Genomic DNA, 24,030 nt, shown 5'->3' with positions numbered 1-24,030 from the left:
TGTCTTTCCAAGTCTTAGCTTCCCCGCCATAAAATGTGGTAAGAATGATATTCCCACCCTGGCTGGTGTGGCTTAGTTGGTTGGGCATCGTTCCGTGCCCTGAAGGGTCTCCGGTTTGATTCCCAGTCAGGACACATGCCTGAGTTGTGGGCTCGATTCCCAGTAGGGGACTTGCAGGAGACAACCAATTGATGTTTCGCTGTCACATCAATGTTTCTTTCTCCCTCTCCCTTCCTCTCTCTAAAAATCAATTTTTTAAAAAAAGGAATGATATCCCCTTTAGGTTATTTGAGGATACATTATGATGCAATCAATAAAGCACTTTGCAGCAGAAATTATTAAGTGCTCAACAAATAGCTGCTGTGAATATTGTGATATTCTTGTGTTTCCCTACCTGGGCTATCTGAGAAACAACTGGATTTTATTCATTTTTGTCACTGCAGACCCTATCAGTGTAGCACACAGGAAACACTACAAAAAAGTAAAAAGATAGCAATCATCCTTACTATTATTTCTATATAGTAAGGTAAACCACTCTGGCCTGAGCCTAACATTTGCAGGGCCTGGGGCCAGAGTACAAACAGACGCCCACACAGTAAATGTCTAAATATTTCAATGTTATAAATCGTGCTAATAACCTGTTAAATAAAATATGTCCTATCATCCCACTTTGACAAATAGACCTTCATCATGACCTGCAAGGCCAAATTCCAATTTAGAATTCTGATTCCTCTGGGGAATGAGCTGGCCCCTGCCTGCAGCTGCTGCACTTCTGTTCTTTGCCCGGCTCCAGGTCCATCTATACCCTTAGTCACACCTCACACCTCGGGGTGGGCACCTTGCTGTGCAGTCCACCTTCCGGAGGACAGACCTGGGAAGAGGGCTGTCTAGATTCTCCTAGCTTCAACCTGCTCAGTGAGGCTAATGCCCTAGGAAGGGCCAGGAAGTCCTGGATCTACGGCTGGCTAGCTCCTTGTACAAGCTCCTGATGCTCAGCTGCCTCATCTGTAAAATGGGCCAGTAGGTCCGCCTGTAGCCCAGGGCTGATGGGAAGAGCCATAGGAAAACAGAAATGTGTATTTTCCTGGAATCCCCCAACCCCGGGGACGGGGGCCACAGCGCAGACCAGCTGATCCAGCGGAGGGATTAGGATGCAGAAGTGTGGGACTTGGGCAGCCCTCCAGGAAGCCAGCCTCCAATCTCATCCCTGGGAGGAGGGGCTGCTGAGCCAGCAGAATTGCTGAGGCTCAGCCTGGAGCAGAGCTGGCGGCCACTTCACTGCAGCCTGGGCTGGCCCCCTTCCCACTGCACAACAGCCTCCAGCGGCAGGTCCAGCCCTTGCTTCTGCCCACCAGTTATATGCCTGCTCGGGCACTCCCTAGGGCCCTTCTCCACCCCCCAGAGCCCTAGTACCCTGCTCCTTATATATAAAACGGGGATGACATGATGAATGTACTCTCCCCATGGGCTGCTAGGAGCATGCATGCAGTATATGTTAGCTGCCATGGTTTCTATCATTCTAGATACTTGATACATAAGAGGGATTCACATCTTATGTCCAGCAGAAATGCTGGAGCTGCTCGGGCTGGGCATGGAGAATGGCCTGGTCTGCCAGTTACCCCGAGGCATAGAGCACGTGCAGCTGCCACACTCCACCCAGAGCCCCCACACAAAAGCAAATAGCTCGGAGCCTGTCTCCTGAGCCCAAAGTGGAACGCCATAGGCACCCGGCCAAGGCTTCCAACCTTCCCTCAGCCCCTTCCCTCTGTCCTGCTTTCAGGTTCCTTTGCCGCTTTGCTCGGGATATCCTTCAAATGTTGGGGCTCATAGCACTCTTCCGTTTTCAGCCTTTGGGGCCTGCATATTCATCTGCCACTCCCAGAGCTGCCTCTGAGCCTGGTGCAGCTGCCCTGCAGGAGGAGGATAGCTTCTGTACTTACAGAGGAAAATGGGGAGGATGTACGAAATGCAGCGGGCTGCCCAGAGAGTAGTCACCTTAGCCAGAAGCGGGGAGACCAGGGGAGGGCTGAGCCCAGCAGGATGGGTTCTATCGTGTTCTAGCTGTGTGCCCTTAGACACATGACTCTACATCTCTGAGCCTCAGTATTCTTGTTTCCAAAATGGGGTGGTTTCTCCTTGGCAGAGCCGTTGTGACAACCTGATGCATAATGTGGTTAAAATGCTCAGCACGGTTTGGTGGTTCTTCAAAAAGTTAAACAGAGTCACCATGTGACCCAGCAATTCTACTCCTAGGTATGTGAGAAATGAAAACATGTACTCAAAAAGATACTGTATAGCCTGGCTGTGTGGCTCAGTGGTTGAGTGTCAACCTATGAACCAAGAGGTCATGGTTCCATTCCCAGTCAGGGCACATGCCCGGGTTGCGGGCTCGATCCCCAGTGTGGGGCGTGCAGGAGGCAGCCGATCAATGATCCTCTCTCATCATTGATGTTTCTCTCTCTCTCTCCTCTCTCTCTCTCTCCCCCTTCCTCTCTGAAATAAATAAAAATACATTTTTAAAAAGATACTTGTACAGGAATTTTCATAGCAGCATCATTCAAAATAACCAAAAAGTAGAAACAAATTAAGTTGAATGAATAAATAAAATGTGGTCTAGCTACACAATGGAAAATTACTTGGCTCTGCCAAGGAGAAACCACCCCATTTTGGAAACAAGAATACTGAGGCTCAGAGATGTAGAGTCATGTGTCTAAGGGCACACAGCTAGAACACGATAGAACCCATCCTGCTGGGCTCAGCCCTCCCCTGGTCTCCCCGCTTCTGGCTAAGGTGACTACTCTCTGGGCAGCCCGCTGCATTTCGTACAAGTAATTTTCCATTGTGTAATAAAAAGGAAAAAAGTACTGCCCAGGCAGCGTGGCTCAGTGGTTGAGCATCAACCTATGAACCAGGAGGTCATGGTTCGATTCCCGGTCAGAGCACATGCAGGCTCAATCCCCAGTGTGGGGTGTGCAGAAGGCAACTGATCAATAATTCTCTCTCATCATGGGTGTCTGTCTGTCTGTCTGTCTCTCTCTCCCTTCCTCTCTAAAATCAATACAAAAAAGTTTTTTTTAAAAAAGGAAAGAAGTACTAATACTTGTTAATAACTGGATGAAACTTGAGAACATGAAAGAAGCCAGACACAAAAAGCCATATATTATGTAATTCCATTTATATGAAATATCCATACAAGCCAATATTCTTGATGAACACAGATACAAAAATTTTCAACAAAATACTAGCAAACTGGATTCAACAATACATTAAAAGGATTACACACCATGACATAGTGGGATTCATTCCAGGGATGCAAGGATGGTTCAATATCTGTAAATCAATCAATGTGATACATCGCATTAACAAAATTAAGGATAAAAATCATATATCATCTCAATAGATTCAGAAAAAGCATTTCACATAATTAAACATCCCTTTATGATAAAAAGTCAACAGAGTGGTTATAGAAGAAACATATCTCAACATAATAAAGGCTATATATGATAAGCCCACAGCTAATATCATACTTACTGGTGAAAAACTGAAAGCTTTTCCTGTAAGATCAGAAACAAGGCAAAGATGTCCATTATTACCACTTCTATTCAACATAGTATTGGCGCCATAGCCACAGCAATTAGAGAAAAGGCATTCAAAATGGAAAGGAAGAAATAAAACTCTTGTTATTTGTAGATAACATGACGTGATACAGTGGGGCCTTGACTTAGGAGTGTCCCGACTAACAAGTTTTTTGAGATACCAGCTGTCTCTCGGCCGATTTTTTGCATTGAGTTGATAGAGTAATTTGAGTTAACGAGCTCCTTAACGAGCTCAATCTCAGAACGAATTAAACTCGTAAGTCAAGGCCCCACTGTATATATAAAACCCTAAAGACTCCCCAAAAAAACTATTAGAATAAATAAATTCAGTAAAGTTGTAGGATAATCGATATGTAGAAATCTGTCACATTTCTATACACCAATAATGAGTGATCAGAAAAAGAAAACAATTCCATTTACAACTGCATCAAAAAGTATAAAATACCTAGGAATAAACTTAAGCCAGGAGGTGAAAGACATGTACTCTGAAAACTATTAAGACATTAAAAAAAGGCATTGAAGCCCTAACCAGTTTGGCTCAGTGGATAGAGCATCGGCCTGCGGACTGAAAGGTCCCAGGTTCGATTCCGGTCAAGGGCAACATTGGCTGCAGGCAACATCCCCAGTAGGAGATGTGCAGGAGGCAGCTGATGGATGTTTCTCTCTCATCGATGTTTCTAACTCTCTATCCCTCTCCCTTCCTCTCTGTAAAAAAATCAATAAAATATATATATTTTTTAAAAAGGCATTGAAGAAGATACAAATAAATGGAAAGCTATACCTAGCTCATGAATTGAAAGGATTGATTGTTAAAATGTCCTCACTATCTAAAGCAATATACAGATGATACAGATTCAATGCAATCCCTATTAAAATACCAATGGCATTTTTCTCAGAATTAGAATAACTCATTCTAAAAGTTACATGGAACCACAAAAGGCCCAGAATAGGCAAAGAAATCTTGGGGAAAAACAAAGTGGAAGCAATCACACTCCCTGATTTCAAACTATACTACAAAGTTACAATAATCAAAACAGTGTGATACTAGCATGAAAACAAATATACAGATCAATAGAATAGAGATCCCCAAAATAAATCTTCTCTTATATGGTCAATTAATCTACGACAAAGAAAGCAAGGATATTCAACGCAGTAAAGACAGTCTTTTCAATAAGTAGCGTTGAGAAAACTGTACAGATACATGCATGTGTTGGTGGTATAGTGGTGAGCATAGCTGCCTTCCAGATACATGCAAAAAAAAAAAAAAAAAAAAAAGAAACTGGACTACTTTCTTACACCTTATCTAATCTATCTATCTATATCTATCTATATATTTATAAAAGCCTAAGCGACCGAACCAGTCAACCAGTTGCTATGATGCACACTGACCACCAGGGGGCAGATGCTCAACGCAGGAGCTGTCCCCTGGGGGTCTGTGTGCTCCCACAGCCAATCTCCCACAGCCAGCCAACCTCCTGCGGTCCCTCTTCTTGGGTGGCCGGCCAACATCCCGAAGTCCCTTCCCCCAGCCGGCTGGCCCCCCCATCAGCTCCGACCAAGGGGGCCAGCCAATCAACCTCCTGCAGTCCTTCCCCCAGCTGGCCAGCCCTGATCGCCCCAATAGGGACTGGGCGAGACAACTCCGGCCCCAATCGCCAGCGAGGCCAAGGGACCCCACCCATGCACAAATTCGTGCACTGGGCCTCTAGTATAAAATAAACTCAAAATGGATTAAAGACTTAAATGTAAGACCTGAAGCCAAAATCTCCTAGAACAGTGGTTCTCAGCCTTGGCTGCACATTAGAATCACCTGGGAGTCTTTTTAAAATCCTGATTTCTGGGCCTTATCCTCCGGAAATTCTGTTTCTTTGTTATGGGGTGGGGCCACAACATTAGTAACAAAAAAACAGAATTTCCGGAGGATGAGGCCCAGAAATCAGGATTTTAAAAAGATTCCCAGGTGGTTCTAATGTGCAGCCAAGGTTGAGAACCACTGCCCTAGAAGGAAACACTGGCAGTAATCTCTTGAACATCACTCTTTTTAAAAATATATATATATTTTTATTGATTTCAGAGAGAAAGGGAGAGAGAGAAATAGAAACATCAATGATGAGAATCATTGACCGGCTGCCTCCTGCATGCCCTCTAATGGGGATCAACCCCACAACCCAGGAGTGTGCCCTGACCGGGAATCGAATCTTGACCTCCTGGTTCATATGTCGACGCTCAACCACCCAGCCACACCGGCTGGGCTGGACATCACTCTTAGCAGTATCTTTTTGGATGTGTCTCTTCAAACAAGGGGAAAACAGAGAAAAAAGGGATTACATCACACTAAAAAGTTTTTGCACAGTGAAGGAAACCATCAACAAAATGAAAAGATAACCTACTGAATGGCAGAAGATATTCACAAATGATACATCTCACAAAAGGTTAATATCTAAAATATATAAGGCACTCATACAACACCAAAAAAATCCAATTTAAAAAATGGGCAGAGGTGGGCGAAAAAAGTAAAAGGATTAAAAAGTACAAATTGGGCCCTAGTCAGTTGGTTCAGTGGGTAGAGTGTGGGCCCTCAGACTGAAGTCTCCCAGGTTCAGTTCCAGCAAGGGCACATACCTTGGTTGCAGGCTCAATCCCTCGCCCTTATCAGGGTGCGTGCAGGAGGGAATCAATCGATGTTTTTCTCTCTGTCTCTCCCCATCCCTTCCACTCTCTCTAAAAAAAGAGTCAATGGAAAAATATCCTCAGGTGAGGATTAAGAACAACAACAAAAACAACAATAAAATCAACAACAACAAAAGCAACAAAAATGAAGTACAAATTGGTAGTTACAAAATAGTCACAGGGATATAAAAGTACAGCATATGTAATATAGTCAATAATATTGTAATAGCTATGTATGGTACCAGGTGGGTACTTGAAATATTGGGGTGATCACTTTATGAAGTATATGATTGTTTAACCACTATGCTGTACACCTGAAACTAATCTATATAATAAAAGCCTAAGCGACCGTTCTGGTGGAATGGACAGAACAACCAGTCACTATGATGTGCACTGACCACCAGGGGGCAGACGCTCAACGCAGGAGCTCCCCCCTGGTGGTCAGTGTGCTCCCACAGGGGGGAGTGCCGCTCAGCCAGAAGCTGGGCTCATGGCTGGCGAGCGCAGTGGCAGTGGCGAGAGCCTCTCCCGCCTCCACAGCAGCACTAAGAAGCAGCGAGCCCAGCGGTCAGGAGCAGCGAGCAGGTGGTAAGGAGCAAGGGGTCTCGGACTGCAAGAGGGTGCAGGCCGGGCTGAGGGACACCCCCCTCCCCCAGTGCATGAATTTCATGCATCGGGCCTCTAGTACAAAATAATATTGAATGTCAACTTTAATAGAAAAATAAAAATTTTTAAAAATGGGCAGAGGAGCCAAAGCCGGTTTGGCTCAGTGGATGGAGCGTCGGCCTGCGGACTGAAGGGTCCCTGGTTCGATTCCGATCGGGGGCATGTGCCTGGGTTGTGGGCACATCCCCAGTGGGAGATGTGCAGGGGGCGGCTGGTCGGTGTTTCTCTCTCATCGATGTTTCTGATTCTCTGTCTCTCTCCCTTCCTCTCTGTAAAAAATCAATAAAATATATTTTTAAAAAATGGGCAGAGGACCTGAATAAACATTTCTCCCAAACAGAACATAAAGATGGCCAACAGATATATGAAAAGAAGCTCAACATCACTAATGATCAGGGAAATTAAAATCAAAACCACAATGAGGTATCGCCTCACACCTATCACAATGGCTATCATCAATAAACAACAAATGTTGGTGAGCATATGGAGAAAAGGGAACACACATATACTGTTGATGGGACTGTAAACTAGTACAGCCACTATGGAAAACAGTATGGAGATCCCTCAAAAAATTAAAAATAGAGGTGCCATACAACCCAGCAAATCCACTTCTGGGTATTTATCTGAAGAAAACAAAAACACTAATTTGAAAGATACATGCACCCCTATGTTCACTGCAGCATTACTAGTAATAGACAACGTATGGAAGTAACATAGTAACATAGATGTCCAACAATAGAGAAATGGATAATGAAGATATGGTATATATACATAATAGAATATTACTCAGCCATAAAAATTATGAGATCTTGCCATTTGTAATAACATGGTTGGACGTAGAGGGCATTATGCTAAGTGAAATAAATCAGACAAAGAAAGATAAATACCCTATGATTTCACTTACATGATGAACCTAAAAACAAAACAAATGAATAAACAAAACACAGACACACTGGGAACAAGCTGATGCTTAAAGGGGAGAGGCAGAGAAATGGAAATGAAAAATTTAAAAATAAAAAAGAAATATCCAGAATAGGCAAGTCCTTAGAGACAGAAAGTAGATTGATTGGTGGTTGCCAAGAGCTGGGGGAGTTGAGAGGGGTGGGGGTGGGGAATGATGAGTGATTGCATAATGGATATGGGGTTTTCTTTTGGGGTGATGAAAATGTTCTGGAACTAGACAGTAGTAGTTGCACACCTTTTTAATGTACTAAATGTCACAAATTTTGAAAAAAGTTAATTTCATATTATGTGAATCTCACCTCAATTAAAACAAAAACAGCATAATGCCTCACACAGAATAAGCCCTCAAAATGCTATGAAAGGTGCTGAAAACCAGGAGTTCAATAGGTAAAGAGGTGGAGGGGAAAGCATCCTAGGTGTGGGGAAAGGTTCAGAGGGAGTGTGCGGTGGCAAACCATCTGCTCTGGCCAGATGGAGCACAGAGCAAGTGGCTTATGGAGCGGAGAGAGGGAGAAAGCTGCGGGGTCTGTAGAGGCCAGACCCAGGAGTCTGGAGGGTGACAGGAAATTCCTGAAGGCTTTTAACAGGGCCCAGACTTGGGTTTTTAAGAGACGGTTTTGCAATGTGTAGGATAGCTTGAAGGGGGGCCCGGGTGGTGTGGGAAGGCAGGCCAGGAGAAGGTTATGGGAGGGTGGGTAGTGGATGCACCTGGATCATAACTAGTTGTAACACCCAGGTAGCCACTGCACACAGAGTCGGTCCATAGTGAATTGTCTTGGCTGTGAAAAGTAGAGATGTCTGTGGGGCCTTCAGGGACAGTGTCTCACGGGGTGCTAGGCCTGAGCTGGAGACCCGGGAGGAGGGATGGTGGTATTAGAAGCCCTGGAGACCCCAGGGACAGGGTGGTGTGCAGAGACAAGAACTCTGGAGGGCACCAGCCTTAGGGACAGAAAGAGACTGAGTGTCTGGACAAGAAGCTAGGCAACAGGAGCTTTTCGGGAGCCGTGCTGTCAACTACTGTGCAAACGTGTCAAGATCCAGAAAGAAAAGTATCCACTGGGTTTGGCAGCATGAGAAGGGCAGTGACCTTGTGACATTTTAACTGGATTGCTGGGAATAAAAGTCCTGACAGCAGGAGGAGTGGGAAGCGAGAATGTGGAACCAGCAAGGCAGTGAAGACAGCTCTTTGAAGGAGAGAGTGCTGTTTGGAAGTAGAGTTTTGGGTTGTTTTATGGAGGTTAAAGTCTGGGGAGAAGGAAGAAGGGGAGGTGGGGAAGGTACGGGAAGGAAGGTTCTTGGGACCCAGGGCCTGGGTGGATGGGCTGGAGGATGCGGCCTTGGTACAAGGGCCAGATAAGGAAGGGGGTGGAGGTGCGGCTGCGTTTTGAACCTGGTGGGCACAAACAGTGGGAGAGCCTGTCTTAAGGGCTGTTTTTCTGTGAAAAGGGGTGAGACCACGTGCCTGGAGTGTGTGTGTGTGTTGGGGGGGGAGGATGGAAAATAAAAGTATGAGGGACCCAGTTTTGGAAGGATCACTGGGCTGAGTTAGGGGAATGGAGGATGGAGCTACAAAGCCCTGTAAGTGCCCGGACTAGGGTTGCCAGATTTAGCAAATAAAACTACAGGACGCCTAGTTACATCTGAATTTCACGTAAGCAGCGAATAACTTTTTAGTTTATCTCATGCAATATTTGGGACTTTTTTTTTAAAGTTATTGCTGCTCATCTGAAATTCACATGTCACTAAGCGCCCCGTAATTTACCTGGGAATCCTACCCCGGCAAGGCGAGTAGGAGGTGGAAGGGACTGCGCGACCCGGCCTCGGGGCCCGAGCACGGAAAACGAGTGCCACAAGGGTGGGGTGCTCGAGTGAGGAGAAGGCTGAGGCCACTACTTCGTCCACCTACCCCTCGCCGCCAGCCAGCACCAAGACCTCCGCTGGTTCTCCCAGGGAGGGACTGGCTCCGCAGCAGCAGAACTTTGGTCTCGTCCCACCCCCCCCCGCACGGCCGTGGTGTCGCCCTAGCGGCCCATCGATAACTCTACGCTCGGCCTCAGGCTCTATCGACTCACTCCTGCTCCACTCGCCGTCCTGGACTGCGGCGGAGCGCCGAGGCGCCTGTACGGGATTGAGGTCGCGGCACGAGGGCTAGAAAGCAGCTACTGTGTGGCCCGGAGAGCGCGCCCGGAGGAAGCTGGCCCAGTGGGACGGAGCCCGGCCGGCCGGCAGAGAACCAGGGAGCGCCAGGACCCCGCCACCGAGGGCCCTCTCATCAGGTCTAGCCGCTGGCCTGCTACGCATGCGCAGTCGCAGCACTCGGCTTTCCCGTCGGCCCTCCTGCTGCCTTGCGCACGCGCCACCCATCCTTGCGGCAGAGTGGCGTCGGGCGAACTGCCCCCTGCGGGTGGCGGTGTCCGCGGCGCGTCTGTGGGGTCAGCACGGGAACGCTCCGTAGAGCTGGGAGGCTGCCGGTTGCCGGGCGTGTCCCTAAACCTCTCTGTGCCTCAGTTTCTCCATCTCTAAAATGGGAATGATGTCTATATCTCTCCGAGTGGACCTATAATCTGTTTAGGACAGCGATTTTCAACCGGTGTGCCGCAAGAATTTTTTAAAAAATATATTTTATTGATTTTCTACAGAGAGGAAGGGTGAGGGACAGAGATCTAGAAACATCAATGAGAGAGAAACATTGATCAGCTGCCTCCTGCATACCCCCTATTGGGGATGTGCCTGTAACCAAGGTACATGCCCTTGACCAGAATCGAACCCGGGACCCTTGAGTCCGAAGGCTGACGCTCTATCCACTGAGCCAAACCGGTTAGGGCAAGAATTTTTAAAACATGCAATTCCCATTTAGTCCGGGGCACTGACCTCTTTTTCCTTAGATTGTCAAATTTAAAAATGACAACAGCCAACACAACAATAGACCTTCAGTGTGAATGAATCAGAATTATAACTTTTTTTGTGTGTGTCAGATCAGCAAAAATATTTTTTGGTGTGCCGCAGAATTTTAGTATTTTAGTTTATGTGTGTCATAAGCTGTAAAAGATTGGAAATCGCTGGTTTAGGACATACAGGGTTATACTCACCTTTCTATTTTCCAGATCCTCTGACCTGTGATCCCTGCTGAGTCTTCCAAGCAGCCACAACATGAACACATCCCCAGGCACTGTGGGCAGTGACCCAGTCATCTTGGCTACTGCGGGCTATGACCACACCGTGCGGTTTTGGCAGGCCCACAGCGGGATCTGCACTCGCACGGTGCAGCACCAGGACTCTGTATCCTCTGCTGGGAAGGTGGGGAGGGTGGTGCTGGACAGGACTCCTGGTGGGGATAGCAGCCTGGGCAAAGGCCTGGGGTGGGGAGAATACAGCAGCAGCTGAGCCAGATGGTGGAGGCCTTGAGGGCTCCTGACTCCAGGGCTCTGCTGGTCATCATCCTTAGCATACATAGCAGGTGAATGCACTGGAAATCACGCCTGACCGCAGTATGATTGCTGCTGCAGGTACCTGTACCCTCAACCTGACCCCTAACCTCTTGGTGGTTTGATCTAGGCACAGCCAAACCTCAGTTTGGTCTATGCCCACAGGTTACCAGCACATCCGCATGTATGATCTCAACTCCAATAACCCCAATCCCATCATCAGCTATGACGGGGTCAATAAGAACATCGCGTCTGTGGGCTTCCATGAGGACGGCCGCTGGATGTACACGGGTGGGGAGGACTGCACTGCCCGGATCTGGGACCTCAGGTGTGGATGCCAGGCAGGAGGGCCCGCTGCCTGGATGCGTAGGGGTTCTGGGTGTATGGGAATGAGGGTCAAACTGGAGAGTGACTTAGGTCGGGTTCCCTCTCAGCAGAAGCCGAGACAGGGTTTGCTATGTGGGTGATTTACTGAGAGCAATGAGGAAAGCAGGTTAGAGAAGAGAAAGCCACACAAAGATGAGTCCAGTCTCAGTCTGATCCCACAGGGAACTCTGGAGAATAAATTGCATCAAAGAGCAAGTCCTGCCTTGAGGCAGGGGACTGGCCTTTATGTCCCTTCTGAGTCGATCATTGGCTTCAGACTGCCCCTGGGGAGTGTGAGCCTCCTGAGTATTTCCTGTGGGGTAGCTCCTATCAGCAGAGGGCCAGGATAAATGGCAGGGAAAGGGCATCTGGGTGGGGCACCAACAGCATCTCCTACAGTATTTGTCTCCCACCCCAAAGGTCCCGCAACCTGCAGTGTCAGCGGATCTTCCAGGTGAATGCACCCATTAACTGTGTGTGCCTGCACCCCAACCAGGTGAGGGGTATGCACAGGTCTGGGCACCCTGGGGCTTTGGGGGGCAGGGGTGCTGCCTTATCTCACCTCCCTTGCACCCCAGGCAGAACTCATTGTGGGTGACCAGAGCGGCGCTATCCACATCTGGGACTTAAAAACTGACCACAATGAGCAGCTGATCCCTGAGCCTGAGGTCTCCATCACATCTGCCCACATTGATCCAGATGCCAGCTACATGGCAGCAGTAAACAGCACTGTGAGTCCTGGGGCGGGTGCAGTGGGGGAGACCAACTCAGCACCCAGCCCCTTATCTCCTTTATTCCCTGCAGGTGTCTCCCTTACCCTACAGTTCTGCTTTCCCCTCCTGTCCTCCAGTTCCAACCCGGTCACCAAAGTCAAGAAGCCACCTCTCGTTTCCTGCTGTAGCCCCATCAGTTTCCATCTCCTGAATCTCCTACTCTCCCACTTACCCCATTTCCTGGTCCAAGTTTCCCTTGCCTCCCCTTCTCTGTGGCCTCCCTCTGACCCCCCTCACCCCAATCCATTCTCTTTCTGCCACCAGGGCATTCTTCCGTAGAACCAGCCTGATCCCATTGTTCCCTGCACAAATCCCATGATGACGCTGGCTCCTTATCAGGGCCTCACGATACTGTGGGTACCCTCCTCTCATCTCATTTTTTTTTTTAATCCTCACCCAAGGAATGAGGATATTTTTTCCATTGATTTTAGAAAGTAGAAGGCAGGGAGGATGGGGTGGGGGGAGGGACTGGAGGGAAGAGGAGAGAGAAACATGATGTGACAGAGACACATTAGTTGGTTGCCTCCCACACTCACCCTGACTGGGGGCAGGGATCAGACCTGCAACCTAGGTGTGTGCCCTTGAACCAGAGTTGAACCTGTGACCTTTCAGGATGCAGGCCAATGCTCTAACCATTGACCCATGCTAACCACGGCCCATGTCATTCTTCACATTCTGGTTGGCCAGCAGCATCAGGAAGGCTAGATATAGCCTCTTGCTCTCAGCCCACCAGGTGTAGCCCTTGATTGGAGCCAGGCCTCCAGGTGCTCTCTGCAGGCAGGACTTGATATGCCTGCAACATGTCCCTGGCCCCCAGGCCCCCTGTGCACAGCCACAGTGTTGGATGGCAGCCCCTGGATCTGGGTCTACCTGTTAGGGCATCCATCCCCATGTGTCAGACTGGAGGTTCTGGTCCCCTCATGACTTTCCTCCTACCCGCAGGGGAACTGCTATGTCTGGAATCTGACGGGGGGCATTGGCGATGAGGTGACACAGCTCATCCCCAAGACCAAGATCCCAGCACACACCCGCTACGCCCTGCAATGCCGCTTCAGCCCAGATTCCACGTGTGTGCAGGGCCCGGTGGACCAGGAGTTCTCCATGGCTATGGGAGGAAGGGACCTGTCTGGGTTGGGGGCTTGATGGATCTGGGACTGCTTGGTGGATGGCAAGGGGATGCAAGGTTGGAGTGACTGCTGATGACACACCCACCATGCTCATACCCACCCCTAGGCTCCTCGCCACCTGCTCGGCTGACCAGACGTGCAAGATTTGGAGGACGTCCAACTTCTCCCTGATGACGGAGCTAAGCATCAAGAGCAGCAACCCCGGAGAGTCATCCCGAGGCTGGATGTGGGGCTGCGCCTTCTCTGGGGACTCCCAGTACATTGTCACGGGTGAGTCCCACCTACCCTGCCTCCCTGCCTTGCTAGCCCAGTGGTGCTTGCTGCGGCTTCCCTGCTACCTGGGAGCCAGCCTCCCGTGTGGGGCCGAATCCTGAGCTGCTACCCATGTCCTCCCTCCCCACAGCTTCCTCTGACAACCTGGCCCGGCTTTGGTGTGTGGAGACGGGAGAGATCAAGAGAGAATACGGCGGCCACCAGAAAGCTGTGGTCTGCTTGGCCTTCAATGACAGTGTGCTGGGCTAGCCTGTGCCCCCCTGGGATTGCAGGCAGCCACCAGGCAGCACTGGCTGATGTGATTGTTCAGCTGCCATGTCAGAGCGGACCCTTCCTCGAGCTAGCCTCTACCAGCTTAGGCTAGCTGGACCTGACTGACTGCCCTGGCCCCCTTGGCCAGCCTAGATGGGCCAAGCTGGTCTGCTGAGGGCTCTTTTAGTCCCTGGTTGCTTATCTGGATGTGACAGGGCTCAGGAGGCTGACCCAAGCAGCCTGGCTGCTGCCCACCCCCAAGCCAGTGCTTTCCCACCTCCCCACCCATTACATGTCCCGAGACCACAGAAAACACCATCACGGCCAGGTGGAGGGGTTTATTAGCCCCTGCTGGTGGCTGCCTTCCATGGTACTGATGACAGGGCCATCCAGCTGGCTGGCTGGTGGGGCTGGGGGTTCAGTCTGGGAGGTAATAAAAGCAGACTGACACACAGATGTTGCTTGGGAAGCAGATGTCGATGCATAGATAGATCAGCCGCTGCCTCCGGGGCCCTGTGGGGAAGGGCCTTAATGAACCCCAAAAGAGTTCCTCTCCCTCTCCCAGGATGTCCATGGGAGCCCAGGCCTCTCCCCATAGCTGCCCCGACTCACCCTCTGCTCGACGGGCCCAGTAAATGGGGATCTTTGAGCAAAAGTGCCGGACTGAAGCCCCCACTTGGGCAGGGTCCACCTCATGGCTCCCAAGCACGGCCAGCAGCTCCTGAGCATAGTGGGTCTCCTGGCTGGGGCTGTTAGACCCCTGGGTCTGCAGAGAAGGTTCTGGTGGGCCTTGGGCCAGGGATACTTGCACTGCCTTTGGCTGGGCAGGGCCCATGAATCTCTGGACATGCCAGCACTGTGCCAGCCACGCCCTCAGTTCTTGTCAGCAGTCTCAGCAAAGGGAAGATAGAGCTTCTGTTCCCCTGAAACCAGAGCCCCAGCCCACCCCGGGCCCAGGCGGTACACAGGACCCTTTGTCTGGCCCCTGGCCTGGAAAGCCTGACCATGCGAGTATGGAGGCTGCTCACCTTTGAGGTGTTCACCAGCAGCTGCAGGGTCTTGCGATCTCTGGGCTCCATTGGGTGGAGGAAGCAGACCCGGTGCTCTGCAGGTCGGTAACAGACACAGCCCTGGGGAGACAGGCAGGTAAGGAAAGTCCGTCTGAACACCTTTAGGCAGTGACCCCCTCCTCCTCCCCACCAGTCAACTCACGCTCTGCCCATCGAACAGCACCGCCCAGCTGTGGTTACTCTGAGTCGGGGTGACCCTGATGGTTGCCACATTCCTGGCCACGTCCACCTGGGCAGTTTGGTTGAACTGGTACACCCTGGGGCTCGGGAGGGTCAGACGGAGCATCTGTAGCAGTGGCTGGGTGGGAAGCCGGAGCTCAGCTGGGCAGGCTAGGGCTGCCCTCACCCTCTTTCCCCAGCCCTTCTTCAAGGCTTCTGACCCCTCCACTCCTTTGTCCTCCCCCTGTAAGCTCAGTTCTAAGCCCTGGGTTCATTGGAGGGCTGGATGTGCTGGCCTTTCCTCCCCCTTCCTAGTGTGCATGCCTGCCCAGGTCCTGAGGAGGCTCACCTTGGGAGGGCTGTGAGCAAAGCCAAAAAGCCCTCCAGTTACAGCCCCAGCAGTGGCCAATGCCAGCAACAGCAGCAGCAGGCCCAGGGCTCTCCAGCCCCCATGGCAGGGTCTGGTCTTCACCTGAGGGCACACTGCAGTCAGTGGGGCTTGGAGCAGACTGGCTCAGGGAAGATAGGGGTTGAGGAGGTGTGGGTGATGGGTGTTGCCCTCTTGTCCCCTGCTCAGGGCATGCCCTGGGTCTTTGTCCCAGGAGAGGGCACTGGGTGATGGGAGGCACTCACCCTGATAGGCCCAGGCCTAGGATCCTCTGCACAGCAGCTCCCCTGCTCCATGATGCAGCCCTGGTGACAATGCACTGATTGTCTGCCACTCCTTGGAGTCAGCCAGGAAAACCTCAGGAGCCTCTGATAAGCCAAACAGCCGTCCTGGCCCCCTCCCCTCCTGCCTCCTCCCCAGCCCAGCTACCTGAGCCAAGACAGCCCTCTCCCCTCCACCTCGGGGAGGGGGATGAGCTTGTCACCGTGCCTGGCTCTCCTCACACCTGGCCTGTACTAACCTGAGAGCACAGACCTGGTAGGGCATGAGAGCATGGCCATTGTGGAAATCAAGACTTGCTGAATAGCAGGGAGGGCAGCCCAGGCCTGGCAAGAGCAGCTTTGTCTTGGGGGCAGATTAACTTTTCCTAAAGAGACCTGTTACTAGTCTCCTGGGTTACCTCCAGACTCCTAGGGCTGGGCACAAGGCCTGGCACACAGCAAACCATCAATAAATGCCTATGTTATGAAAGCTTGGTATTCTGCACTGCCACCCTACCTCCCTCCCCATGCACCCCTGCCACTTCCCAACCCCTGCAATTTTGGGTTGGGTAGCATCCCAGAGAATGTGCCTCACACCAGGATGGCTTCCAGGAAGCTCTGCTGCAGAAAAGGTTGCCTACTCGAACCTCCCTTGCACCCTGAGACGGTTAGGTCAGCGTTGTGTCCACCAGCCTCTGCCCTGACCAGCATAGCTTTCTCTAACTATGCTATGGCCCTGGCTCCTAGCTTGCATTTCCAGTCACCTAACACTGGATTGCAACAGGCAGGGCTCCCCAGGCAGCTTTCACAACATGGGTGCCCTTACCAGGAGCCCTTTCCTACTCTGGTTTTGCTTTGTGCTTCATTTTCCTGGATCTTCAGAACCTGTCCTGTTATGAACCTGGGGTTGTTTCCAGCTCTGGAAATGAAGATCCTTCAACTAAGTCCTCCCGCCCAATACCCACATGAAGGCTAGACAGCTGCAGCCTGTGTGTGAAGGCTGCTGTCAAGATGAGAGCAAGGAACGCTAGTCAGCATGGGTTTGAGAGTTTAATGTGCATTTGAGTTCACACAGTGCAATAAGGGCAGAGATGGGGCGCAGAAGAGGAAGGTGTCGCTGGCTGCCGCACCTGCTGTGTGCTCCTGGTGTGGGTGACAACGCCCTGATAGGCCTGCTCAATATCCAGACCCACCTTGAGCTGACCTCGCAGAGCCAACGTCAGCACCACCAACCTCACAGGCACCGGCTGCCCTGCTGCTGTTGGCAGAGTCCAACCCCCAGACACTCCAAGCCTGGGAGGAGCTAAAGGCTCAGGACACCCTTTACTACTGGGAACTCTTAGAGAAAGGAGTAAAAGAGTGTTGTAACTCTGGGATTAGGAGAGAAGCCACAGATTGTAGGCAGACACCACTGGGTGCAGAGCAAGGCACCGGGAAGGAGTCGGCCCAAAGGAACAGCTTCCCAGGCTCTACCCTACAAGTGCAGCTGGAAAGTCCGCTTATCAGGCCTGTTCCCAAAGGTCAGCAACTTGGGGAACAAGCAGAAAAGGCCAGGGCTCCCTACCAAGAACCCGTGGCTAGCCAGTGAACCCTGCCAGTCCTCCAGCTGGCCACTGACCAAGGACTTCAGAGCCAAGATATTTGGCCTCATAGACCATTGGCATCTAACCCCCACACAACCAAAGGTATGGGAGGACAGAAGAGGCTGGATGCTTTGTAGAAACCATCTTCCTGTTCTTAGGGACACTTCTTTCTTCTCCCACCCAGAGGGCACCCTGGATAACAGGCATTCCTTGGCCTGCATATGACTTTAGCCCTGCTGCTCACTGCGGGGCCTGGAGATTTCTTCGGTGGGATTTGCCCTACAAGACAGAGCACAGCTATTAACATGCTTAAGATTCAATTCCACCCCTTGACAAAGTTGTTCAAAAGTTTAAAAAAATAATTTTTTTATAACAATGCTGCTCTGAGCTCCCTATACAGCAGGCCAAAGTTCAGCAAAGGCACCCATGTCCTCCTGGCTACTCAGCCAACAATATGCTCACTCCATGTCACTTGGGTTTAAATGCACATTTGAGAAAGCCGTGGTTTAGCTGGGGTGAGTTTACAGAGCTGCTCGACCATGTATGAGGAACAGCAGCCCTGAGCATCTAAAACACAACACTCAATATGGCAGAGTGGTTTGTAAGGAAATGTGGAGTGGCGGTGGTGAGGACAGCTCTCCACACCCCAAAGACAGGGAGACACTACCAGGGGACCACCTCATCCTCCATCCCACCCTGCAGGTGAGGAGCTGGAATACAGCAGCAAGCTCCTCTGCTGATGACCCCACCCATGGGGCCTTGGGTTGGTTTGTACATTTCTCCTGATAGTCAAAATAATCAGTCCCTTCTCCCCTTTGCCCTACAAGGGGACTTGATCCCTGAATAAAAATTTCAATAAAATATGTGACACCCCTAGACCTACCTCAGTCCCATCAGCAGGCCCTTAGGTTATCTGAATTCTGGACAAATGTGAAGCCTACTCTTGCCAATGGCAACCAAGACCCAGAACCCCCACAATGCCCTCCAAGTTTAAAAGTGCATCTTAGGCCCTGGCCAGGTAGCTCAGTTGGTTAGAGGGTTGTCCTGATATGCCAAGGTTGTGGGTTCGATCCCCAGTCAGGGCACATCCAAGAAGCAACCAATCAATGCATAAATAACAGCAAATTGATGTTTCCCTCCTTTCCTCTCTTAAAAAAAAAAAAGAAAGAAAAAAAAGTGCATCTTAAATTATAAACACCTGTAACAAAATCACCCCCAAACCTTTACTCCAAGGTTAACTAGTGCCTTTGCTTAACTCCAAGTATAACCTTTAAAGCCACCTAGCTGAGCAAGTGCTTAAGCCCCACCTATTAATTTGGTTAAGTGGTTTTCAATTTTGTTTTTTTTATTCTGTAGATTAAAGACGCTAAATCTTTAACCTTGAAGGGCAGGCAAAAGGTCGGCTATGCTGTCAACATAGAAGTCAGGGACCATTTTCCTTTTAGACATGCAGTCACTTTCCTGATTACTCTTCACATCTCTTAGAGAGGAGACTCCAGTGAGGGTGAGGATGGTCTTTAGGCCACAGGAGACGCCCAGGAGGATGTCTGTGTCCAGGCGATCTCCCACCATGACGGTGCGCTCGGGGTTGATGCCGTACTCCTGGGACACGCAGTCGAAGATGAAGCGGCTGGGCTTCCCTATAATGTCGGCCTGGCGCTCAGCGGCCATCTCCACGGCTCGGACCAGACAACCGGTACCTGAGGGGCGGAGAGGGGAGGGAAGGAGAGCGCCCGAGGTCAGAGGGCTGGAGGGGCCCGCCGCCGCCCTCCTACCTCCTGCCCCGGGGCGCACGGACCCGCGATGAAGTGGCCGTTCTCGAGGGGGAGCCGGTTGTCCATGTTGGTGCCCACGAGCAGGCAGCTGGGCTGCTGCAAGTAACGCACGGCCTTGGTGAGCTTCATGTAGCTGAAGTGCGGGTCGAAGCCCACCACGACGGCGCGCACGTCGGGCTCGAGTGGCACGTCTAGCCAGGCGCCAGGGCCGTCGCCCTGCAGGGGATCCGGCCCCACGCCCACGCAGGCGACGCCCACGGCCTCCAGCTCGGCGGCCAGCGCTGCACTGCCCAGCACGTAGGCCTTGGGGGCCGGAGAGCCGGTCAGGCGCTGGCGCAGGTAGAGCGCGGTGCAGTAGGCCGTGCCGAAGACCTCAGGGCTGTCGCCGGGTCCCGCGGGGCCGCCGAAGCCCAGGCGCCGCAGCTTCTCGGCGTAGGCCTCACGGGTCTTGCTGCTGTTGTTGGTGATGAAGCCGAGGCGTTTGCCACGGGCCCGCAGCGCCGTTAGGGTCTCCGGCGCGCCAGGCACGGCCGTCTCTCCGCGCCACAGCACGCCGTCGCAGTCGAACAGCAGCGTGTCCACGTCGGCCAGCAGCGCCTGGGCCCGCTCGGCGTTCAGCCGCACGCAGCGGGCGTCGTCGCCGCCTGCCTCCGCCTCTGCCATGGCCGCCTGCCGCCGTCACCGCCACCGGCAGCCACCGGCCGCTCCTCACAGCCGCCCGCCACAGTGTCCGCCCCGCCCCCGCCGTGCTTATTGGCCCCCCCGCCTCACGCGCACCGCCCATTGGACACCGCCTGCGCCAATCCGCCCCTGCCTACCTCAGGTTGCCGGAGCTCAGCGCCAACCGTCACGGCCCGGCGCACGGAGGAGGACAGCTATTGGCTGTAAGTCCAGGGGCGCTTCGGTGATTGGCTGGCAGGGAGCCAACCGGTATTCGGAGTGGAACCTTGACTGCGGAAACGCTGCGGAGCCGGGGAGCCGGCGTCGGACGTAAGGCCGATGCTTATTGGGCAGCTCAGTGGGCAGCTCGCTCATTGGAGGCGCGTGGTCAGCTTAGGTGACGGAGACCCTTTATCGAATGACCCTCAATCGGGCAGGCTATTGATTGGCTGGCTTCTCTCCCGTCGTGCGGGCGGGGCTCTCCGCAGGAGCGCGTTAAGGGTGGGGTGCTGCCCCGCTTTCGGAGGCAGTCACGTCTTCACCTTCGCTTGGGCTGGGCCGGGCATTGTCCTTCCCACTGGACATTCTCCGCACACGGTGTCAGCGTGCGGACAGATTACGGCCAGTACCGAGAGCCACCTCGGAATTAACTCCTCCTCACAAGCCTTGCGTTGTCATTTCCAAAAATGCTTTCCCTGCGGTCTTAGTGGTTTTGTGAACCAGTAAGTTCGAGGCAGTGGGATTAGGGTCCTTAGTTCGTCATCATCATTATTATTAGGTTATTATTATCTTTGATTGAGGTGTAATGTATAATAAATTGCATAAATCATAAGTATGCAACTTGATGGGGTTTTTACATACCCATACACCTGTGTAAACACAACCCAGACCAAGATCCAGAATATTTCCATCACTTCACCAGCTTCCCTCACATCACTATCCAGCCAATAGCGGAGACCCCTCCACTAGCCTCTTTTCTGACTACTATCACCATGAAGTCATGGCCTCCTTCGCCTGTTCTAGACCATCTTAAAAAGAAGATCTTACTGTGTGTATTCTTCTGGTTCTTGCTTCTTTGGATCAACATAATGTCTGTGAAATGCTTCCTTCTTAGTGTTTTTGTTTTGCTTTAGTTGTGTCAACTTAAAAAACATTCAAACCTGTGAAGAACTTTTGTGAGTTTATTTGAGCCAAACTGTCAACAATTGCCGGGAGCAAAATCTCAACAGATTGAGATAATGCCTTGGAGAATGGCAGTTTTGCACCTTATTTTATGCATTACAATCAAAAGAGGAGATGTATGTGGGTGACATGAAATCCATTGGTGGTAGATTAGGGAGGCGGGAGAAAACCAGGGAAGGGGGCGGAACCTCTGGGATTGGATAAAAAGTAAAATGACAGACACATACTTCTTTTACATATAGGTGGTAAAGGATAGTTAACAGTCAACAATAAACTCAGTAACAATGAGAGGATTTATGGTCTTGGTCTCCACAGAGCGGTGCCAGTGCTTTGAGGGGTCCAGAAAAAGGAAAATTACCTGGACATTCCAAAGATATGTTATCACAGATGCAAAGAGACAATGACAGGCTCAATTAGGGTAAAGATTGACCTTTGTCAGGGAAGATGCTGACCTAGGACGTAACTACCCACCACACACTTTTTAGCTAAAAAGTTTTAATTTCAGACTACCATAGATACAATTTTATGTGTATTTATCACAAAGTAACCTTTGTGGTTACTTTAGATCTCCGAGTTTGCAAGGCCATCATGCAGGCCTTCCCTGAGCTAGTCAGGTTAGCATATGGCCCCTTTTTGTCCGGAGTTGTCAGGTGGAATATTGAAAGAACATACCCCTGTTGATCTCTTCTCCAGTTGATGGACATTGGGTTGTTTCCACTCTGGGGCTTGTTATGCAAAGTGCTGAGGTCCCAGAAAACCTTAGCATGTTGTTCGTGAATTCCAAAGAAATAACTCAGAGGACTGACGGTGAAAGACAGGGGTTTATTAGGACTTAATGTGTGTACCAGTGGCGACCAACCAGTGAAGTTCGCCACCACACGGGCTGCCACCTGTGAAGTTGTCCCACGAAGTCCCATCTGGTCTGCAGACAGGCCGCACTGGGAGTGGCCGGCTGGTGCTGTTGTTTTGCTGCTACCCAGACTTTCCCAACACAAGGTTTTATGGAGCACAAAAAAAACAGAGAAAAAGGGCACACAGGGGGAGAGGGATGTGTCCGTACATAAGCTATGTGAGATCAAAACACTAGCTATTTACAATCCTAGCTCACATCTAGAAGCAGTTTCTCTTTGGCATTTCTTCTGGCCAAGGTCTCACAGTCCACTTACAGGTGGTCTTCACTATATTTCCAATAGGGTGGGAAGGAGAGTTGGAACATGGGAAGCGGCCCAGGTTCCCATTTACCATACAAGGTGGAAACAACCCAAATGTACTGAATGGAAAAATAAATTGTGATGTATCCATATAATTATTCAGCTGTAAAAAAGAATCAAGTACTGATACATACAACAACCTGGATGTGTTGGAGGTGGCGAGAATGGCACCAGGTATTAGACCGGTGGGGTCAGACTGTACCTGGGTTCAGCAACCTTGGTACTTGAGTTCTGGCAAGGAAAGAATTCAGAGCCAAAACTCAAACTATAAGAGAACTTCTTCCACAGAGGTGGAAGAAGTGCGTGGCAGAAGAAATGGGCTCAGGAAGTAACATGCTTTGCGGGGAGAGGGAAGAGGCGTGGAAGGGGAAAGGTGAAGGGTATGCTCAGGGGAGGGAGAGCAAGCTGGGTCCTCCACCCTAAGGGCTTTTAAGGGCGGGGGTTTCAGGGGCAATACCAGAAGAGGATCCCAATAGAATACTCATCAACTTTCCAGGTGTATCGTTTCAGGGTCAGGGTCTCCACAGATTGGCAGGTGCCAGAGCAGGGGGTCATCAGTCAATGCAGCTGGTCCTGAGGTCAGCTGCCAGGTTTTGTTGCTTTTCTGTAGCTGAAATACAACTGAAGCCTAGATGTTATCCCTTGGGGTTAATGCTTAACGGCTATTCACCAGTCCCCTTGTTCACACCCCAACCCCCAACCCCATGACTAGCAACGTGCCAGGGGAGGCAAGGTCAGGGAGGGTCCGAACACTGTGACCAGTGATATGGAAGGTCAGAGGGTCTAAACTGCATGATCAGCAATATGCTAGGGGAGGAAAGGTTACCTTGAGGGCAAGGTCCTTGTTGCTTGGCACCCAGGGCTTCCTGCCCTGGTGACTGCCTGTACCTAGCCCTTGCTCTGCTCATGTCTGTCTTACTGCTTACCACAGATGAATTTTGAAAGAAGCCAGAGGTTGCCCAGCCAGAGTGGCTCAGTGGTTGTGTGTTGACCTATGAACCAGGAGGTCATGGTTTGATTCCCAGTCAGGGCACATGCCTGGGTTGCTGGCTCCATCCTCAGTGGGGGGGTGTGCAGGAGGCAGCTGATTGGTGATTCTCTCTCATCATTGATGTTTCTCTCTCCCCCTTATTCTTGGAGATCAATAAAAGAAATAATAATAATAAAAAAAGCCAGAGGCAAAAGACCACATGTGTAATTTTATTTATATAAAACTAGAGGCCCAGTGCACAACATTTGTGCACTGGGGGTGGGGGTGGGGGGCTGGGGAGGAGTGGATCCCTCAGTCTGGCCTGCGCCTTTTAGCAGTCCCAGAGCCCTTGGGGGATGTCCACAGTTGGATAACCTTAGCGCTGCCACGGAGGCAGGAGAGGCTTCCTGCCACCTCTGCTGTACTCACCAGCTATCAGCCCAACTTGTGGCTAAGTGGTGCTCCCCCTGTGGGAGCGCACTGACCACCAGGGGGCAGCTCCTGCTTTAAGCGTCTGCCCCCTGGTGGTCAGTGCACATCATAGCGACCCAGTTGCTCCACGGTTAGGTTGATTTGCATATTACCCTTTTATTATATAGGATATCCAGAAATGGTAAATCCATAGAAACAGAAAGTGGTTGCCAGGGGCTGGGGTAAAGGG

General features: G+C 51.0%; 3 protein-coding genes and 1 long non-coding RNA gene across 9 annotated transcripts; 1 reads left to right on the top strand and 3 right to left on the bottom strand.

Annotated features, from left to right (window-relative positions):
- Window positions 1-3,249: 3,249 nt before the first annotated feature.
- On the bottom strand, window positions 3,250-10,176 carry LOC139009171 (uncharacterized). Its single transcript, XR_011471283.1, has 3 exons — window positions 9,968-10,176; window positions 6,219-6,317; window positions 3,250-3,330 (listed from the first exon to the last, which is right to left on the bottom strand). It is a non-coding gene; the product is annotated as an uncharacterized lncRNA (long non-coding RNA).
- Window positions 9,990-14,565, top strand: MLST8 (MTOR associated protein, LST8 homolog). 3 transcript variants are annotated; one of them, XM_070413234.1, is made up of 9 exons: window positions 9,990-10,171; window positions 11,000-11,174; window positions 11,350-11,401; window positions 11,486-11,648; window positions 12,107-12,182; window positions 12,265-12,417; window positions 13,402-13,526; window positions 13,693-13,856; window positions 13,990-14,565. In XM_070413234.1, the coding sequence occupies exons 2-9, from the start codon at window positions 11,046-11,048 to the stop codon at window positions 14,106-14,108; spliced, it is 981 nt and encodes a 326-aa protein (XP_070269335.1). In that variant the 5' UTR covers window positions 9,990-10,171; window positions 11,000-11,045; the 3' UTR covers window positions 14,109-14,565. The 3 variants fall into 3 exon arrangements, with proteins under 3 accessions (XP_070269335.1, XP_070269338.1, XP_070269337.1); XM_070413237.1 differs by lacking the exon at window positions 9,990-10,171 and adding an exon at window positions 10,281-10,327; XM_070413236.1 differs by lacking the exon at window positions 9,990-10,171 and adding an exon at window positions 10,363-10,485.
- BRICD5 (BRICHOS domain containing 5) lies at window positions 14,296-16,928 on the bottom strand. Of its 3 annotated transcripts, XM_070413240.1 has the most exons (6): window positions 15,974-16,928; window positions 15,690-15,812; window positions 15,324-15,479; window positions 15,140-15,241; window positions 14,724-14,877; window positions 14,300-14,624 (listed from the first exon to the last, which is right to left on the bottom strand). In XM_070413240.1, exons 1-6 carry the CDS (start codon window positions 16,022-16,024, stop codon window positions 14,530-14,532), a joined length of 681 nt encoding a protein of 226 aa, XP_070269341.1. In that variant the 5' UTR covers window positions 16,025-16,928; the 3' UTR covers window positions 14,300-14,529. The 3 variants fall into 3 exon arrangements, with proteins under 3 accessions (XP_070269339.1, XP_070269341.1, XP_070269340.1); XM_070413238.1 differs by having other exon boundaries at window positions 14,296-14,877; XM_070413239.1 differs by lacking the exon at window positions 14,300-14,624 and having other exon boundaries at window positions 14,813-15,241.
- A 97-nt stretch (window positions 16,929-17,025) lies between these two features.
- On the bottom strand, window positions 17,026-20,058 carry PGP (phosphoglycolate phosphatase). Of its 2 annotated transcripts, XM_070413232.1 has the most exons (3): window positions 19,370-20,058; window positions 18,951-19,271; window positions 17,026-17,850 (listed from the first exon to the last, which is right to left on the bottom strand). In XM_070413232.1, exons 1-3 carry the CDS (start codon window positions 20,007-20,009, stop codon window positions 17,726-17,728), a joined length of 1,086 nt encoding a protein of 361 aa, XP_070269333.1. In that variant the 5' UTR covers window positions 20,010-20,058; the 3' UTR covers window positions 17,026-17,725. The 2 variants fall into 2 exon arrangements, with proteins under 2 accessions (XP_070269333.1, XP_070269334.1); XM_070413233.1 differs by lacking the exon at window positions 17,026-17,850 and having other exon boundaries at window positions 18,899-19,271; window positions 19,370-20,057.
- Between the last annotated feature and the right edge of the window lie 3,972 nt (window positions 20,059-24,030).

Source organism: Myotis yumanensis, unplaced genomic scaffold (assembly GCF_028538775.1).
Source record: "Myotis yumanensis isolate MYYU_CA2020_CCGP unplaced genomic scaffold, mMyoYum1.0.hap1 SCAF_4, whole genome shotgun sequence".
In the NCBI taxonomy this organism is placed as follows: domain Eukaryota; kingdom Metazoa; phylum Chordata; class Mammalia; order Chiroptera; family Vespertilionidae; genus Myotis; species Myotis yumanensis.
Note: the sequence above shows the minus strand (reverse complement) of the source record. Positions and strands in the feature narration are given on the sequence as shown.